Below are 19,547 nucleotides of genomic sequence, written 5' to 3' on the forward strand. Positions count from 1 at the left end.
TCGCATGATGAGATTTCGCTCAGGATTCTCAGTCGCGACGCCGCTCGTGCTGCAAAAGCGTGAACCGTAGCTGAGTTGGTCGACGACGATACTGAAAATCGCAAGCAGAATCGGACCAACTGAATTAGGCATAACAACAAGTCGGTGTTGGTCACTGGTAACAATGACCCAACATCTCTTTGCATTTACTGTTTACATCCAGCCTGCTTACCAACCTTCAAATTTATGTCTTTTGAGGCCTGCACTCATTTCTTATCGCAACTACCGGGCCAACATTTGGTCTACGGACCGGCGTCGTCTAAGAGAGCAGACGACAAGCAGAAACGTTTGAAAGAGCAGACGACAATTCGAACAATCAAGCGGCCGTTTGAACTTGAAGACGCACTGAACGTATTCCGCAGGTGGTCCGCACAACTTGATGGTTTTCTGTCGTTCACGTTGGAACAAAACAAATAAATCTGATGACCACAAGTATCCGTGAATTCAACCCAAAGTGCTTCCCGCCCACGCAATCGTTGTCCGACGGCGTCTGCTTTTCCCTTTTCACAGCACATGTCCAGATTCTCGGACGAACCGAGCACGTGAAAACTGACCTTCAAACCGTTCTTGACTCTTCTGGTACGGCCACAGTCCCGGCGTTTTGACGAGAAGGCAGGTTTTTGTCTGGTTTCTTTCAAAACAACGCAGGAATACACGTCTGGCATGGGGACTTCTGCCCACAGCCCCAGACCGGAAGTGCGACCGACGCGCCACCACCGCGCCGTGACGTCACAGAGATGAGTTGGTGTATATGAGCTCTCTAAGCTTTTTGGTTGTAGCCTGCGGCAAAGTAAACGCTTACTGGAGAGCTGCGATACATTTCCACACCCATTGAAGATACTTTTCGTACGTATTCTTTGTTTCTCAAAGAAGGAGTGCAGAACGCATTCGCGAGATTTGGTGGTTTCCGTAAATGAACATAATTTACATGTTCACAAGACGTTCAGCATCCTAAAGAAACCCAGGCTATCACGCTCAAACTGCCTGAAATGGGGAACGATGATAAAAAAAAGAAAAAAATGTGTACCTGGTCCGGGAATCTTAGCAGAATTCTGTTTTCGTACAGCTCCCACAAATTATTGTCTGCCTAACTCGCAGGATATGATCGCAGGATATTTTTCTTTTGTCTTGCATATATCGTTTAATGGGGCACGAAAGTGCTTGAAATCCTCATTTTGTGGTCATAGCTTAACCTACGAGCTCTAAGCACCCTAAAAAGAAACGAAATGACATTCGCGTGCGGCAGATTTGCATATTGAAAAGGGATCAAAGTTCCCTACACTTACCACTGAAGGAGAACTACAGATGGCGTGACCAAACCTTGTTGAATAGGGTGCCTACATGTCTGTCTGTCTCAGGGTGAAGACATCCATTGTTGTCCTGAATGTGCCAGCGCGTGACGCCCGTGCGCACTCGGTGCGTGACTCGGGCGGTAAAATGGCGTCTATGCATTAGTCAAAGCTACGCGCTCGAGCTTCGTGAGACCGGATTGCGCGCACTTTAAAATGCATAAAAAAACGATTGGGCGGAAAAATGGCTGAGATGTCACCACTCAAGCAAAAGCGCGCGTGTGTATGAAGGCACTCTATTGTTGAACGACGGACGGTGCTTGTCAGCCACTCGTAAAGCGATGGGCTCGCGAGCGAATGAGCGAGACCAGACGGCCGCTCGTCCACGCGAGAACACATCGCTCGGCATCGGCCCATCGGCGCCGACGTGTTGTCTCGTGCCTTCCTTTGTTCCTATGCGAATTTCGGCCGACTTTCGTCTCGCATTGCTCACCTCATGAATCTCTGTATGGTGAGGTCAGCAACGTCAGAACTAAAAACTGGAATCGGCTGACTGCTTTCGTGGTCGCCTGTGAGCAGTACCTGGGGAGCGTGAAGAAAAAGAAGCGAAGAACCATCCGCACGCTGCTGAAGTCTCGAAAAACGCTCGACAAGTACGTCACCATCGTGCGACAGATGTATCAAGACTCCGATGGCCGAGACTTTTTTGAGTGCTTCCGCATGTCCAGAGCCAGGCAATACCTGTGCCACACGGGCAACTCGAATGCCATTTACAACAAATGACATTTGAACGATCGGCCAATCAGCACGCGACGCTCCGGGCGTGGCGCATTCCACGCGCGACAGATCGCGAGCCGATTCGTCGATCACACGAATGTCATTCGTTGCAAATGGCGTTCGTGTTGCCCGTGTGGCACGGGTATAACTTACGCTGTATTTTTTTTTTTTTTTTTAACAGTATTATAAAATTTCCGGAGCACAGCGAACCCCAAGAGCTCGTGCAGGGAGACTCTTTCACGCGCTCCAGAACAAAATCAAAAAGCGCACATGAAGCCATCCGATCCCGAACTATTTCAACGACACTGTTACACGGATTAACAAGAAGCCATATGCGAGCGTAAGACGTAATCCAACAAAAATAAAACGGTTCGTACCATTAAGGAAATTGTCGGAATCTACCGCAGTGAAGATAGGAACGTAAGCATAAGATGGATCCAGGCACATAGATGTAATCCGGGGAACGACAGGGCCCACGCGGCCGCACGGGAGCATCTTGACGCATCCTTTTCCGGTTCAGGCTTGACGCCCCCCGTCGTTAAAGGAGCCATGCAACAATTTCAGGGCTTTGCATTAATCATTCTGGAAGTTGATGCCTGACACTTCTGAAGTGAAATACAGAAAACAGATTTCGCCTGGATACCCTAGTTTTTATTTTAAAAAATGAAAAACATCCAGGTTTTTGCCACCTCTCAACTCGTACATCGTCTTCCGGGTCACGTGCGCAGTGACGTCGATGGGGTAGGCGCGGGGTTCTGGTAAAGTTCTCTCTTTAGAGCCATCAGTGAGCAGCGAGAACTCATCCGCTCGCGACCGCGTGACCACGTGCTGGCGGGCGCAGCGCGCATAATATGGGCTCGGTGGCTGTGCCACAACACGGTCCATTAACCCGCTGTCCTACACCATGCAGGTCCTTACCTCGTTCATCACCCTCGTCATGGTTCCAGCCTTCCTGAATGATACCTGGATTATCGCCACGGAAAGTACGCCCCTTCGCCACGCGCACGGCTCGAGAGATTGGCAGTCATCAACAGCAAACGCGCCGCTAAACCTTGTGGCGCTGTCTTCTGATCCGTGGATCCCCAGTTCATCGTGGGAAGCACCATCGTCATCGACGTCAACAGATGCGCCAGTCATAAAAGAACAACATCCGGCGACTGCACTCTGTGGGCTCGGTGGCTGTGCCACAACACGGTCCATTAACCCGCTGTCCTACACCATGCAGGTCCTTACCTCGTTCATCACCCTCGTCATGGTTCCAGCCTTCCTGAATGATACCTGGATTATCGCCACGGAAAGTACGCCCCTTCGCCACGCGCACGGCTCGAGAGATTGGCAGTCATCAACAGCAAACGCGCCGCTAAACCTTGTGGCGCTGTCTTCTGATCCGTGGATCCCCAGTTCATCGTGGGAAGCACCATCGTCATCGACGTCAACAGATGCGCCAGTCATAAAAGAACAACATCCGGCGACTGCACTCTGTGGGCTCGGTGGCTGTGCCACAACACGGTCCATTAACCCGCTGTCCTACACCATGCAGGTTGGTCTGTCATACGTTAGCTCATCTAAGAAATCGAGCAACTATCTTTTAGTACAGCTGCCGAGCCTGCAGTGTTGCATTGCCGTTGCTAGAGAATGTGCTCAAGTCATCCGCCGCTTACTGATGTTGTCTGGAGATGTAGAGACTAATCCGGGTCCTGTTACCTCAAGTGAAATCCTAAGCGAATTGCAGAAGCTGTTTGCAGGTCAAACTAAACTCATCGAGGAGGTAAAGGGCCTAAAAAGTCAGCTGCAGATAACCGATAGGACCATATCGGACCTAGGCAGGCGGATGACTGACCTGGAGGGTCATTACCAAGGCCTTTCCACGCTACGTGCTGAGGTGGAGGCCACGGTGACCAGGGCCGCCCACGCGGCTCGTCAGGTCTCTGACCTTGAGGCCCGTGTGGACGACACTGAAAATCGATCCCGACGAAAGAATCTAATATTTTATGGTGTGCCCGATCCCTCACCTACAGAGACGTTTGCCCAGTCCGAACAAAGAATCATTCGCCTTTGCTCTGAACTTTTTGATGTAACATTAGACTCGAAAGAAATAGAACGTGCCCACCGCCTCGGGCGTCATTCGGTCGAGCGTCCACGACCAATAATAGTGAACTTCTCCTTTTTCAAAACTAAAGAAGCCATCCTTTCGAATGGCCGTAAACTAAAAGGTACTAACTTCAGCATGGGCGAAGATTTTTCCCGCTCAGTTCGCAACGCACGGAAGCACCTCCTTGCCTTTGCTAGAAGCAAATCTGCTCCCTTTTCTTTGCGCTACAAAACACTGCTCATCGGCGCAAAACGTTACGTTTTCGATGAATCATGCCAATCAGTCAAAGAAACCTCATAGCAATCGCACCGTCAACAGAAAATTACAACACGCCCCCAACGTGCCCCTCGAACTAATCTTTCTTTTTCGGTGATCTTTACTAACATACGCAGCTTTCTTCCGAAGCGCGAACTCGTATCTGGCGTTGTATTATCTTCTGAATGCAATGTACTTGTGCTCACTGAAACTTGGCTAACCAGTGATGTTACTGACTCCGAAGTTTTAGCGTACCTGCCAAATTTCCGTCTCTTTCGTAATGATCGCAAAGGTACTCGCGGGGGAGGTGTTCTCATTGCCGTAAACCATCAAATACCATGCACTACTATTAACACTTCATCCGATCTGGAAATACTCTGGCTCATCTGTCATGCCGCTCCTGAAACAGTGCTGTTGGGTGTCTGTTACAGGCCGCCGCATAATAGCCCCGATTTTCCGGGGCAGCTTAACGATATGCTGTGCCACCTCACTGCAAAACATCCCAATGCCCACATACTTCTTTTTGGCGATTTTAATTACCCATATGTCGATTGGGCTAACCTGGCGCCTATAACAACGAGCAACGCAGAAACGAGAGAATTTATCGATGTTTGCCTCAATTTTAACCTGTCCCAAATATTAACTGAGCCAACACGTGTCACGCAAGAGACTGCAAGTCTCTTGGACCTAATATTAACCAACCGTCCTGACAGTATGTCGTCAATTACTTACCTACGGGAAATTAGTGACCATAAGGTCATTCACGCTGATTTTATGTTTTCGCCGACGTTGCCCCCTTCTCAAAATAAAACAATTCGCCTCTACAACAAAGGAAATTATGAAGCGATAAATAACCATTTAACCAATTTTTTTACTGACTTTGAGGCCGCTTATCAAAGTCGATCCATCCATGAAAATTGGGTACTACTCAAGGACAAGATTAACGAATTAATAAATACATTTATTCCTAAAATCAGTTTTCGTGTTAGCCGACAGAAGCCATGGTTCACTAAAACCCTTAAGAGGCTGGAAAATAAAAAAAAGCGTCTTTTTCGCTCTGCGAAGTCAAAACCAAACCCATGCGCGTGGGAAAGGTACTACGAGGCCGAAGAAACATATTTAAACGCGATCATTGAAGCCAAGCGCTCATTTTTCCTTATTGACTTACCAAACATATTAATCAGTAACCCAAGAAAGTTCTGGCAGGTCATAAACCCTCAGCAGACTCCCGGTTTAACTCTTGCCGATGAATCGGGGAATGTGCTTAGCGATAGTGAGTGCGCTAACATGTTTAATATCGCGTTCTCATCAGTGTTTACTCAAGAGCCCGACGCACCACTCCCACCTGTAATCGTAACTATTGAATCGGAAATGCACCCCATTTCATTTTCCACTGCCGGTATTTCGTCTATTATTGATAACATCAAGTTGTCATCATCAGCGGGCGTCGACGAAATCACCTCGAAATTTTTGAAGAATTGTAACCATGTATGTTCATCATTTTTCTCACTTATGTTCTCGCAGTCACTTTTCACAGGCGGCATTCCAGATGACTGGAAGGCGGGGAAGGTCGTTCCCGTTTTCAAATCAGGCAACAAGGACTCTCCATTAAATTATCGACCCATTTCCTTAACAAGCGTACCCTGCAAAATCATGGAACACGTCATTTATACCCACGTTATGAACTTCCTGGACTCTAACCAATTCTTTCACTCTTCTCAGCACGGGTTTCGCAGGAACTTCTCCTGCGAAACTCAACTAGCTCTCTTTCTCCACGACTTGCATACCTATCTCGACTCTAACTGCCAAACTGACGCTATCTTCCTGGACTTTGCAAAAGCCTTCGACAAAGTACCTCATAGACGCTTGCTACTAAAACTTTCTCGGCTAGGATTAGACCCTGACGTCTTGAAATGGATACAGGAATTTTTGACTAATCGCTCTCAGTCCGTCCTCGTTAATAACCAGTCCTCCAACTGCCTACCAGTATCATCAGGTGTTCCCCAGGGCTCCGTCTTGGGCCCACTGCTATTCCTCATATATATTAATGATTTACCCTTACACGTTACTTGCCAAATCCGTATGTTTGCCGATGACTGCGTTATTTACCAACCAGTTACTAACATTTCTGACCAAATCAATCTACAGGAAAACCTCAACCGCATCCAGGAATGGTGCGACCACTGGCTCATGTCACTTAATCCTAATAAATGCAAACTCATGTCCTTTCATCGCCGAACCAACCCTTTCCTTTTCCCCTATTCAATTGCTAACACTCCCGTCGAACTAGTACAGTCCTATAAATATCTTGGTGTCACCTTAGGTAGCGACCTATCATGGCGCGCACATGTCACTAACATTATCTCATCAGCAAATAAAAGTTTAGGATTTCTAAGACGCCATCTACGTACCGCTCCTGAAAGCATAAAACTGCTAGCATACAAATCACTCGTAAGGTCAAAGCTGGAATACGCATCCCCCATCTGGAGCCCGCACCAAGCCTATCTCAGTTATGCACTCGAACAGGTTCAGAACCGCGCCACCAGATTCATCCACTCATCTTACTCGTACGAAGTTAGTATCTCATCCTTAAAAGCTGAATCGGGCCTTTTAGACCTCTCCTCTCGTCGCCAAACTGCTAGCTTATGTCTATTTCACAAGTTTTTCTATTCTCCGCTCCATCACGCGCCCTACATTGTACCCCACGCCCGCATCTCTCTCCGAACAGGTCACCCATTGCAGGTCACCCGTCACCGCACTCGAACTGCCACTTTTTTCAATTCCTTCTTCCCCCGTACTGCAACAGACTGGAACGGCCTTCCCGGCGAAGTTGCTACGATCACCTGCCCATTAAGGTTTGCTGAAGCTGTGTCAATCATCAATCCAACGTAACAACCTATTGTTCAAGTTATTGTTTTTTTTATATTCTCCCACCCCTTATGTAATACCCCTCCCGAAGGGGTCTTTAAGGAAATAAAGTGAAGTGAAGTGAAGTGAAGGAGGAAAGTCTCATCCGGGTCCCCGTCCGGCCCTGTCCCCCTCCCCCTCCGGCTTCTGGCGGCTGTTCGCGGTAGCAGATAGAGCGCACGGTTTTGTGCACCTAGGATAGATGGACCCACTAAAACTCCGTATAATAAAAGTTTTGTCGATGATACCAATTTTTGACGCATTTATATTTATTTTGGAACGACAAAATCTATAGAAAAGTTACCTTTTATCGAGCAGGTATTCGCACAACTTGCTATCTTTCTACAAGACCCACATTGACGTCATGCCGCGTGTTTCTCATGGCCGCCGCTCGCGGCTGCAGGTCGGGGAATATGTTAAGTTTTGTCTCGCTATAGACCCTTTCCGGGATTCAGTGCCATCTGGTGACTCAAATGGAAGTTTAACTTTGACCGTACTAATGGCGGCAATGAACCTGTGCTCTGCAGTATCTTATGGGGCACCGTCACATTCGCAAGACAATGGTAAACGAGAATGTGCGCTTCACTGTAGAGCTCTTTTTCAATCTCTTTCAGTGTCTATGGCGAAAAAGATGCAACCAGCCAGAACGAAACGCCAACCCACACAGAAGCCTTGATAAAGTTTTTACATCCAGGGGCTTTGAAGCCGAGTGTGCGTACTAACATATTGATTGGTCCCGAGTTAGAAATGAACGTTTACGCAGCTCTTGCATCCAATTCCTGCTTCACGTCGCGCTAACGTCTAGAATATATAGGCCTCGAATCATTCGCTTAGAAGAATCTTCAGCTTCTACCTTCATCAGTAAACAGAAGACCGCCATTAGTATAGACGCTTTCAGTGCGCGCCAAATTGAGCCGCCATAGTCGACCTTCTCTTGTCTTACCGAGATGCCGAGCAAGTGAAGCGGGCGTTGAGGAGTCTCCACAAGGGCCTATGCTGGGGAGAAGAACACGATAGCATCTAAAATGGAAATTACCGGTCCTGCTGTGGCAATGGTGAAGTGGAGTGAACGGAATAAGAGGAAACAAAAACTGAAGGTCGGTTATGGCGCCGCCCGTGCGCAGCTGCCTGAAAGCGTCTATAGACCTTTTCCACAAGGGCGCCGCCATCTTGAATTGTCGTCACTTCCAGTATGGGCGAAAACATTACTTTGCCGTCGCCACGCCAATAGAACACATTTAGGATATAAGCCTAACCGTCACACATTCTCGTTTTGGCTCCGCTCTATTTTTTTACTGGTTACAGGTTGAAACGTTTTACTATTTTGTCGTCGCCCATACTGGAAGTGACGACAATTCAAGATGGCGGCGCCCCTGTGGAAAAGGTCTATAGCACATATGCCATATTTTCAGATGATGATAGTGACCAAAGTGGCCAGACTGAATTGCTGAAAGGGTCTATCACGCGGCGGAATCGCAACATTTCGATGAAAGGAGGTGTGTTTTCTGTCATTCGTGACAAGGTGAACAATGTTAAAAGTAGAAGATGCCAATTCTTTCAACGTTAAAATCGTTGCACAGCTCCTTTAATGACAACACTCACAAAAGGAGGGCCTGGAACTGTCAGAGCTGAAAGCGGCCAAACGCGCGGCTCGCCGAGAGACTGACGGACTTCGTCGCAATAAACAAGCACTCACATCCTTCCGAGCATTACAGTCGGAAGGAGCGTGTGTGCATTCGAATAATCCGCATGAAACACAGCGATGACCCCAGCGCGAAAGGACAAGTGCTGATTGTTGGGCGATTTGGTATGGTACTTTAGAAAACATGATTGCGCTTTGAAGACAGGGACAGCGCTCTGTAGTGTCTGTTCTTCCTATGTCCCTGTCTTCAAAGCGCAATCATGTTTTCTAGCGAAAGGAGAAATTCAAGTTAATGGACATCCTCACGGAAGAGGTACAGGACGGAATCTGCGCATCGTGCGAGGTCCCCTCAACGGCAACGCACATCTTCTGGGACTGGCCCTCCTTCGGTTCACAAAGCGAGACCGCAATCAATGGCCTGCCCGTTAGTAAAAAAAAACTATGGGGCAGCAAATTGATGGCCGAGGAAAATTTGTAGAAACCACAGGGGTGATTATCTATGAATGCGACAGCATTTATTGAACACCGCCAAATTCAGCGAAGAAACTGAATTGGTTCATAGGTTGTGACGTCAATTGGTACATAGGACGTGACGACATCTAGGACGATCTCTAAGACGACCTCTAGGGCTACCTCTAGAAAGACCTCAAGGACGACTTAGAGAACGACGTTCTAGAGGACGACATCTAGAACGACCTCTAAGACTACCTCTAGGAAGACCTTAAAAGAGCTGTGCAACAATTTCAGGGCTTTGCTTAAATTATTGTGGAAGTTGATGCCCGACACTTCTGAAGTGAACTACAGAAAACAGATTTTGCCTGGATACCGTAGTTTTTATATTAAAAAAAATGAAAAAGATCCAGGTCCCTGTTGGGCTGGAGTCGCGGATTGGTCCGATCATTGTGCCGACGATTTTCAAAATTTTATAAGTATTGCTGAACACGCTTCCTGCACCAGCAGCCTGCGTCAACAGTAGGGAAAACAAACTAAAACACCGTGGCACGACCTGAACAAAGACCTCGTAAATTTATTTCCAGGTATTTTGGTCTCGCTTCACCGAGGCAGTATATTGCAGTTTATGTGACCTGCTCCTGCTGATTAATGAAACTACTTTTTCTGCTAGTTCGGAAAATAACGTTTCGTGAGATGCTCTCAGAAAGAGGGGGAAAATCGTTGAAAACGAAAAGAGGCTAGGTTAGGCTAAATCTCCCGCATAAGTGTTTCCTATACAGATGACTGTTCTGCATAACTTGAGTCGAATTTTCGTGGCAATGTTCAGTTGGATGGACAGCTATAAAAACTTAATTTCTCTTTCAGATTTAAGATGTCTAACCCACATGAAAAATTTCCAAATGGTGGGTGGGGTCATGATTCATACTTTCCTGTAGGGGGACATTTAAGTAGGAAAATGTTGTGTAACAAAAAAAAAAACACACAAGTGACACATTTTATGTTACCCTTATTAAAAAACAATTTTATTTTATGAACAAATAATGCACGCTTCTTAGTGTTTCATTGCTGCTTCACTGAATAAGGCTTGTTTCGCAATATTTCTTGGACACATAAATTAATAAAAAATGTGTCGCTTGCATGTTTTCGAGCGTTTCATGGATTGTACAACAGCATAATGTAATGCTTTCAGGAATGTTTTGTTGACAGTGAAATGCATTTTCATTGACAGCTTTATCACAACAATGAGTAGGTAAACATACACAACCTTATGGCTATATAAAAATTCTTCCCACGCTCTAACACGTTGGCATTGTCGCAGGCTCGAAGAATGCCCGGCAGGACACTTGCAGATGATGTAGACATCTCGAGGAGCAAGGCCGGTCAAAGAATTCGTAGGGCAAAGGACCCTGACTACTTTAGGGATCTTGCACGGCAGATCAGCTGTATCATAATATTCTAAATTTCACGAAAGATTGTCTCCAGTTTGTGAGAAAGCATGCATTACCTAGGTTTATCCGTATCTTCAGCCAAGTTATACCGAAAATTGGGGCACAGATTAAACTAAACACGTAACTCGAAGACAAAAGAAACTACAGAGGTTATAAAATAACTAATGATAGTTCTAACTGGCTAAGAGCCGGGCACATAGAGATAATGCAAACTCGACAAGTAAAGGTCACCTGTGTATTCAAGCGATGGAGTGAAGATTAATTTAAAACAACGAAGGATATTTTACGTGCAATCACATGGTTTGTAGGTAGTCTGCAATTAGTCTCCATTAAATTAAGGTCACCTGGGCTGGCATCTCGCCTAGTAACTTGTTGCATGATGAGCCTCAGCGTCGTTCTGCAGGTGTTCACGCAGTGCACGCTACAGATCCTCGGTGACGTTGGCAGAATTCAAACTGACGGGCCCCCCCTGAAAAATTAATCAACAATATGAAATCTCTGGCACGATCAGGCAAAAATCGAGACGAAATAATAAAAATACTATTGTAGTCCGTGACGAGTAATGGCGTAACCAGCTTTCTATATTTTTTTTAGAGGCGAGGAAGGGGCAGGGGGCCTTGTGTGTGTGTGTGTGGGGGGGGGGGGGGGCGCTTGTGTATGTTATACGTCGTACATGATGGCGATGAACAGTTCAAACGAGGACAGCGATTAAAAAAAACGCGCACGAAAGGACAAAGCTGTACTCACAACCCCTTGAAAGGGGCAGTGCAACGATTTTCAGACTTTGGCCAATTAACTGCGGAAATTAATCTGCGTCACCTATGGAACGAAAAACCGTAAACCGCATTTTCTTGCGAGAGCTAGTTCTTATTTAAAAGGAATGAAACAAATCGAAGGTCGAAGTGATTCTCAACTCTCCACGCCGACTTTCGAGTGACGTACTCTGGGGGTTCACGTGGTTTCCCCTTGGACCCTCTCCTGAGACCCCAGCCGCTTCCTCCGCGATTGTGGACTTTCAAAGGATTAGCCTCGTCGAAGGTCGCGGCGAACGATGGACACAAAGGACGGTTCGCCACGGGGCTGACGGCGAGTGTAACAGCGGAGGGGGACAGGGTTTGTTGACTTCCGCGTACCCCCAGAGACGCCGTCATTTTAGTTCCCGTAGCCGCCACAGGCGGCTGCAGGTCAGCAAATTATTCGTTTTTTCGAAAATAGCAGTTTTCCGGGGAAAGGTGACGCGTTTTTGGTCACTTGGGCTTGTAAAAACAATATGAAAAATGCAAACTGGTAATTCTTTCAACATTAAAACCGTTGCACTGCCCCTTTAAGCCCCTCCACTAGCAACAAGACTGCTGACAAAGTAAGAGCGGCAGGGCGCTGAACGGCCGACCTCCAGCAAGTCTTCGTTGCCCTTCGCTGCGATGTGGCTGCACGTGCACGCTCGAGGCTCGCCAGATAGAAGCCTTATCGAAGGTTGGAAGTTAGTGCTGGAGGCAGGGTAACTGAAGCTCCTCCCTGCCGTTCTTACCCTGTCAGTGATTACAGTTGAAATATTCATGGCAAAGGGATCCAACACCTCAATCGAGGCCCCGTCAAACACCCCAAGGGAAGGGCCAGACGCACGCACGTAAATAAAATATTAACCTCACGCAGGCACTGCCAACTGACTTTCCCGCGTTCGGTATTCATGCTGTTTTTCTCCTGACACCAATTTCATTTCGTTTTTCCGTCAGATTTAGCAAAATTGATCCTCCAACGAACGAGAAATGTACTTTTGTCGAAGCCCTGCCGTGGTCCAGCTTGGCGCTGTTTGAGTCTCGATTGCGCGGCTTTTCAGGGAAGCGGCAGAATTTTAAGGACTGACTATAACAAATATCGGAGGTTGTTTCTGCGATCAAGAACCCAAGATTAGCGCGAGCCGGGCTTTTATATCTTCTTCATCGCAATTAATACTATTGACGGAGCCGACCGCCTATGGCCCTCCTGCGTTGCCCTGGAGGCGCTGCGAAAAATGACTTGTTAGGATTTGTTTTAGGTAGTACAAACTTGAGCGACTCAAACTGCCACACATATAGACCTTTCCAATCATCGCCTTCTGGGCGCTGCCATCTTTGTCTGCTGGGCTGTGGGACGCATTCTGAGCGTGCGCAGTAGCTCTCTTCTACGAAATATGAGACGCCGCGCATGCGCCAACAGCCCAGTGACTCAGCATTTCTCGCCTAGGTGATAAGCGTTGGAAGGTTCTATAGAAGCGTGCCTGCTCTGGCGCGGAACACGATAACAAAGGAAATAGAAGCAAAAAAAAACGAGAAATGCTAACGCCGTCGAAGCACAGGCCAAAGCTATGACGATCAGAGCATGAACCAAGAAACGCCGTATCACGCGTCCCAAAGAAATGTAAAGGGAAGAAAAAACAAAAACGTCAAAACGCCAGATGTTCTAACGTCACCACTTAGAGATAGGAGAAGCGTACCCTAGCGGTGGTGGCATGAATCCGGAACTTTCGATTGTCTTGCGGCGTTGAATGTAGCCGATTTCGGACGTCAAAAGGTGTTTTTTTCGTTCTTCTGCACTACACAGAACGAAAAAAAATCACGGCGAAGGCGCCATAATAGTGAGAGTCCCAATCAGGTGAGCTTGTACTATCCAAAACGAGGGCGCCACAGTTTGTTCAAAGCTTCAGCGCAGGAGGCCCATGGCGGCGAAGCGGGACTAAAAACAGCTCGAGCAACTCTGTTTGGGGCGTCTCGCCAGGGGCAGGAATGGCGCTATAATCAGCGGCTAAACTTGGGCGCTTCGGTCCCATGCACTTTTGGTGCTGCTTCTTTGGATCCGTCGCATCATGGCGTGGGCTGCGGCCAAACCTATTGTGAAACGAAGTGTAACCCAGTAACAATACGCGAAAACATTCTCGGTGACCCATCGTGTTTTCGTTTGATGAGGAAGACATTGTTTACCGCAAATAAAGCATCCTGTTTCGGTTGATTCAAAAAGGAGGCTTTGTGAATTACACGCAAGTCAGACCATTCATCGCCTCCGTACAATGCAGTTTGCCTGACATGTCGCGCCATCTAGCGGTCAGCTTTTGAAATTGTGGCCAGTTCGTTCCGTCGAAGTTCCGCCATTTGCAACGCTCTAGACCAGCATTCTTCCTACAGTTGTGTGTAGTCTTCGGGTAGTGTTTCATGGCAACGGTTAAAAAGAAGCCTCCCGGCAACAGCGAAAATGACCGCCCGAAAAAAGAAAAATGTTTACATATTTTCCGTGACGCGAGACAAAAGCGCAGCTCTTGAGGAGGAGGAGGAGGGGAAGGTATGCCCCTCCTCCTCCTCCCCTTCTCCTCTCCTTCTCCTTTTGTCTTCCTCTCCTGCCGCTGAATTTGTTCATGGGTGACATGACACAAAGGCGTGACGTCATTTCCCCCATAAATTAAGCGGGCAAAGTTAAGTAGTATTGAGGTGACGTGACGTCAATTTCCCCGCTAAATTTAGTGGCGAAACTTAACCCACTAAATTTAGCAGAGAAATTTTTCCGCTAAATTTACCAGGAAAAATTTCTCGCTAACTTTAGCGGGGAAACGTCCCATAATAGAGTTTTAGCAGATCGGCTTTCCGCCCCGATAACGATACCTCCTCTCCCCTCGGGCGGCGTCGGGAATGCATCGTATCGTTATCGGGTGTCGTTATCGGGGCGAAAAACCGCTCTGCTAAAACTCTCTAATAACGGGTTTTCGTCGATCGCAACGCTCTCCGCAACCCGCTACGATACCCGGAACTCTACACTGAAGGCCATAGACGCGCAGGCGCAGTAGCGTCTTCTTCGTTGAGGAGCTAGGGCTTAAGAAATTGGGAACAGCGCACGAAAAATACGAGGACAACGAGAGTAGAGCACAGTAGAGAGTTTTAGCAGATCGTTTTTTCGCCCCGATAACGATACATCCTCTCCCTTCCGGCGGCCTTGGGCATGCATCGTATCGTTATCGGGTGTCGTTATCGGGACGAAAAAATGATCTACTAAAACTCTATTGTCTCGTCTCGTTGTCCTTGTCTTTTCTGCGCGCTGTTCCCAATTTCTTAAATCATGAACCAACTCGCCTGCATCGCCACCTTAGCTAGGGCTTAGCGGAGGAGAAACGCGGTCTACGAAGACTTGCGCGTGGTTACGCCGACGGTGACGGCGCTCAACCCGGAAACGGACGCTTAAAAGCTTCGTTCTAAAAGGAAGACGGGCCGAAACTGCTGCGCCAAGGACTGTTATAACTACGACGGCACCCCGACCGCGAGCCTGCTCATGTTTCCTTCCCGACCTTGGGACAAGGAACGGCGACAGAGGTGGTTTGCGGCAGCGCGCTCGCAGCCGCCGAGGATGCCGTAGCCACAGTCGCACGCGCCGTCAATGATGTTTCGCTACAGAGGATCAGTCTTGTAAAAGTTACTAAAAAAAAGTAATCGATTACAATTACTATTACTCTTGCCTAAAAAGTATTCGATTAGATTACTTGATTACTCGACGGCAAAAGTAATTGGACATTAGGGAGTTTTCGTAGACCGCGTTTCCCACTCCGCTAAGCCCTCCGCAACGAAGCAGCCGCTACTGCGCCGGCGCGCCGATGGCCTTGACTGTGGAGTTCCGGCTAGCGTAACTGCTTGCGGAGAGCGTTGCGGGACAGCGGAAACGATCTACGAAAACTCCCTATTACTTAAACAAGTAATCGTTACTTTTCCGATTATTTTAATAGGGAGTTTTCGTAGACCGTTTTCGCCACTCCGCAACTCTCTCGGCAACCCGCTACGATACCCGGAACTTTACAGCCAAGGCTATCGGCGCGCAGGCGCAGTAGCTACTTCTCCGTTGCGGAGGGCTTAGCGCAGGAGGAAACGCGGTCTACGAAAACTCCCTATTGTGTGAAGACAGATCTTTAGCGTTCATAACAATGAACTACTTCCGACCTATATTTTACATTTGCACAAGTATTGAAGAAGAAAAACTGGCTCCCTCTTCGTGGTCGTTGCACCTTCACAATGCGGACACAAGCATAGAATTCGTTTCAAGACGTTTAATGATTTGGGCGTTCGCCAGTGTGTGTGTGTGTGGGGGGGGGGGGGGGAGGAGGGGAAGCGGAGGGGGTTTTAGATCTTGTTAAGCTTGAGCAAGGGTTGTCACTCAAAGTTTGTGTCGCTCATTTTATTATTAACATGTGGATGAGCTCGCATGTTATTGGGGAGGAGGACAGACCGTGACGCCCCAAGCGGTTAACCTAACAACTACACGGATGGGGACAACAAATACAATGACGCAGCGTTCGGCCGACATAACCGAACGCGGCGTCAGCGTTCGGCTGGAGTTCGTGTTCTCCGGCGAGGGGGAGGAGGGGCTGTTTTGTTTCCACTACGACTTGCATGAACAATGCAGCATGCACGATCCCAGTTTAGCACAAAAGCCGAAGTGGGTCAAGCTCGCATTCTCTGAGGATAGATCCGGCACTTAACGTCGCTTTGTCGATTGTTAGTATTTTTTACATTAAACTGCGCCCCGCGCTCTATTGTAGAAGATGACATGGCCATGCCCATAAGGCCTTTTGGCATGTGCACAGGCCTTGTGTTGAGTAAACACCAAGCGTGGGGAAAACAAACGGGTCAGAGCGCCCCCTCTAGTTCGATCTCCTGCCCAATACAAAAGAGCAGCAGCTGCAGGATTTGAAACGGATCATGTGTAGTATCCATTAGCGGAAGAGATCGCCCCGACCACTTCTCAACTCGAAACATTTTTGTCACAAAGACCACGTAGGGGAAATATTTCAACTGCCTTTGTTATATTTTGCGTCCGCTTTAGGCATTCTTCGGTTCTGGTTCTCCTACGGGCTGCAAGCAGGATTTGTTTTTTTCATTTCTGTGTGTGTGTGCGTTAGGGGACTAGTTTGAACGAAGGACTGTCAGAGCTACATTCTGCTTCCTCAACTTCGCCCTGAATGGCATCCAATTTGTTCTTAGCCCGAGACTGAGGCAGGAAAAGAGGAAAGTTTCAATGTAGAAGAAAAATGAACAGTCGAGGACACGTCTCTAACACAGCTAAAGACAAGTTTATTTGGTCACCTTCTTATATACACTCCACGAACTTCACCACAGAACCTTCCCGATCTCGAAAGCCAAAAGATAACAAAGGTCTCACATCTTTCCACCACAATTGTCAAACGACCTTGAGGTTTTCCATAAAGCAACAACAATAGCTCCCCTCACCCGGAAGACACTTGAATGAATCCTTCGCGTACAGAGTACACTCTCCCCCTCTACTCTCCGACCCACATTCACAAAGCGTCCTGGTAACAGAAGATATCAATCCGCGTGATACACAAAGGAGGAAACCACTTACACCTTCACATTCAACAAGCCCTTTACAAAACTTTCAAATCCGCAAGAATGATTTTGCACTGCTGCTAAGCTGTAACGACACCTGACTAATTTCCATCGTAAACCGGAGACACGGAAAAATAAAAAAAACGGACAAAACAACAACAAGTCTCAAACACAGCTTCTAGTTTATTTGAACACCTCCGCTCTTATATATACACCACAACCCTCCTCTCCAAAGATCGACACACCTCCTCTCCACTCCATCAACGACATCTCAAACTGAACCAATGACACATGCTACCTCCCTTCCTTTCATACCAACCAAAAACTGACCCAGACGACCTCCTTTGCAATCCATGAAACAGGCACTCAAAGAACAACCCTGCTAACAATGAAAACACCCCCCCCCCCCCCAAAAAAAAAAAAAAGATAGATATTTCGGAAACGACCAGCCACAGCTGATAACGGGCCTACCCAACAGACACGGTGTTATACTTCGTTTCAGCTTCCGTCCGAGCGCAGCCAAAGCTACGTGTGGCCGGAGCCAATCACTCGCCGGCAATAGGTCATGCGATCCCGCCTGCACTTTTGTATCACTCCGCTGCGCCGCTGGTCGCTCGCGCTCGCGGAGTATTTCGTCTGCTACGGGTGTATCAACGATATCGTCTGCTACAGGTTTAAAAAGTGTCCTTTCACGTTACGTAGGCTGTCCACTGGCATCTGTGTCTGAGCTTTCCACCTGTTCGGCATAGTTTCGATATGTAAGTACACGTTGCAAGGTCCCCGATGACCCGGCCGTTGATGTTTCTTTGTTCTGTTTGGATATACCAGGGCTCGAGGCGCGGTCCTTTCCACCAGCTTCTCGGCGTTCAATGTGATCGGCAGGTAAAGATATGCCCTGATTTCGCCGCGTATCTGAACTGTAGTGGCCCAGACGCTTTGCTTGTTTACAACGCATTCGCGGTACGACGCGGCCGGAGTCTCCTGCCGAATTCGAAAGTTGACATTCATCACGACCTCTCGCGCCTGACGCTCAAATGGGCCTTTGCGAAAGGGCGTTTTGAAGCGACTCGGTGAGGAAAGCAGCGAAGCACATGATTTGGCGATTACGGGAAGGAAATCACACAGAAAAACCGAGCGCTGCAGCCGTGTTGCCAGCGGATGTACATGTTTTCACTGAACCACATACATTTACATATATTAATAGAAACAAACTTCAGAGATTTGATTCCTTTAGTTGCAAATCATTCTCAGAAGTACACATCTGGAAGATTGTGCAATGTTTACGCACAATAGTTATTTTAAAAGAAGTTACTTTTGTGAACTACTTTGTGGCGCGTAGGAATGCTCTTCTCGAGGTTGCGAACCGTCCCTCAGCCTTTGGCTGCGCTCGGACGGAAGCTGAAACGAAGTATAGCATTCAAACAGCCCACAAAAAAAAAATTTTTTTTAGAGACATAGAAAGCGTTTCAGTTCACTTCCGAAACCCAAGGACGGTGTGCCAACTGGTAATAGGCCCGTTCGTCACAGCGGAATATTCGTCATTAGAGAATTTGTCCCTAGGAACGTTTGTCACTGTGCGAACCGGATATTTGAATTTGCCCAACATACATTCACCTGGCTGTGCATGCAATAAAGATTAGTACGGTATATTTAATTTTACTAAAAAGAGGGAACATCCAAACAAGTCATCGCTGTACTTAGAAAATAACAGATTTATTGAGCGAAATAAAAAAAAAAAATTAAAAGCGATATCCCGAGCTGCCACCCTTAGGGTTTCTAGACGATTGCGACCATTGTAGCGGCTCACAATGATTTGAAGACGCCGGTTGCTGTCGTCGTGCTTCTTGGACACCCTCGAACATGTCGTGCCGCCCTCTGCTTGAGCCACCTTCATCTCTGTTAAGGATAAAAAGAAAAAAGAACACACACCCGTGGAGAAAGCTTTTTGAGTAGGGCACCGTACTGAAATTTCGAGCCACAAATGCAAAAATGTGCTACAGAAAACGTCCAAGTTCTCAGAGGATTAGGTCAGTTCTTACGTGCAGTCCCCGGAGCCACGCTTCGATGCTGTTGTTCGTCCTTGTTGGCCTTTCTGCTAGTGTTGATTCTCTCACTGACCAAACCAGAGGAGGGGAGGTGGCCGACGACAAGCCGTTTCGACGGGGTCTCCCGATATACACGTCCTCGAAGTAGTCCGCCACGAGTGAGGCATCGGTGGGGAAAACCTCGAGAAGTTCTTTGAAGGCCTCGGGAATGTCGGCGATTGGCAAGAAGGCCAATGCTGGATGCATT

General features: G+C 47.6%; 1 protein-coding gene across 1 annotated transcript; it reads left to right on the forward strand.

The window, feature by feature from the left end:
• The first annotated feature begins 3,502 nt into the window (after positions 1-3,502).
• LOC121838292 lies at positions 3,503-4,497 on the forward strand. The gene has a single exon (XM_042294445.1). It carries the CDS (start codon positions 3,640-3,642, stop codon positions 4,495-4,497), a length of 858 nt encoding a protein of 285 aa, XP_042150379.1. The 5' UTR covers positions 3,503-3,639.
• Positions 4,498-19,547: the final 15,050 nt, after the last annotated feature.

The sequence above is a fragment of the Ixodes scapularis genome, unplaced genomic scaffold (assembly GCF_016920785.2).
Source record: "Ixodes scapularis isolate PalLabHiFi unplaced genomic scaffold, ASM1692078v2 PGA_scaffold6__148_contigs__length_123643588, whole genome shotgun sequence".
In the NCBI taxonomy this organism is placed as follows: domain Eukaryota; kingdom Metazoa; phylum Arthropoda; class Arachnida; order Ixodida; family Ixodidae; genus Ixodes; species Ixodes scapularis.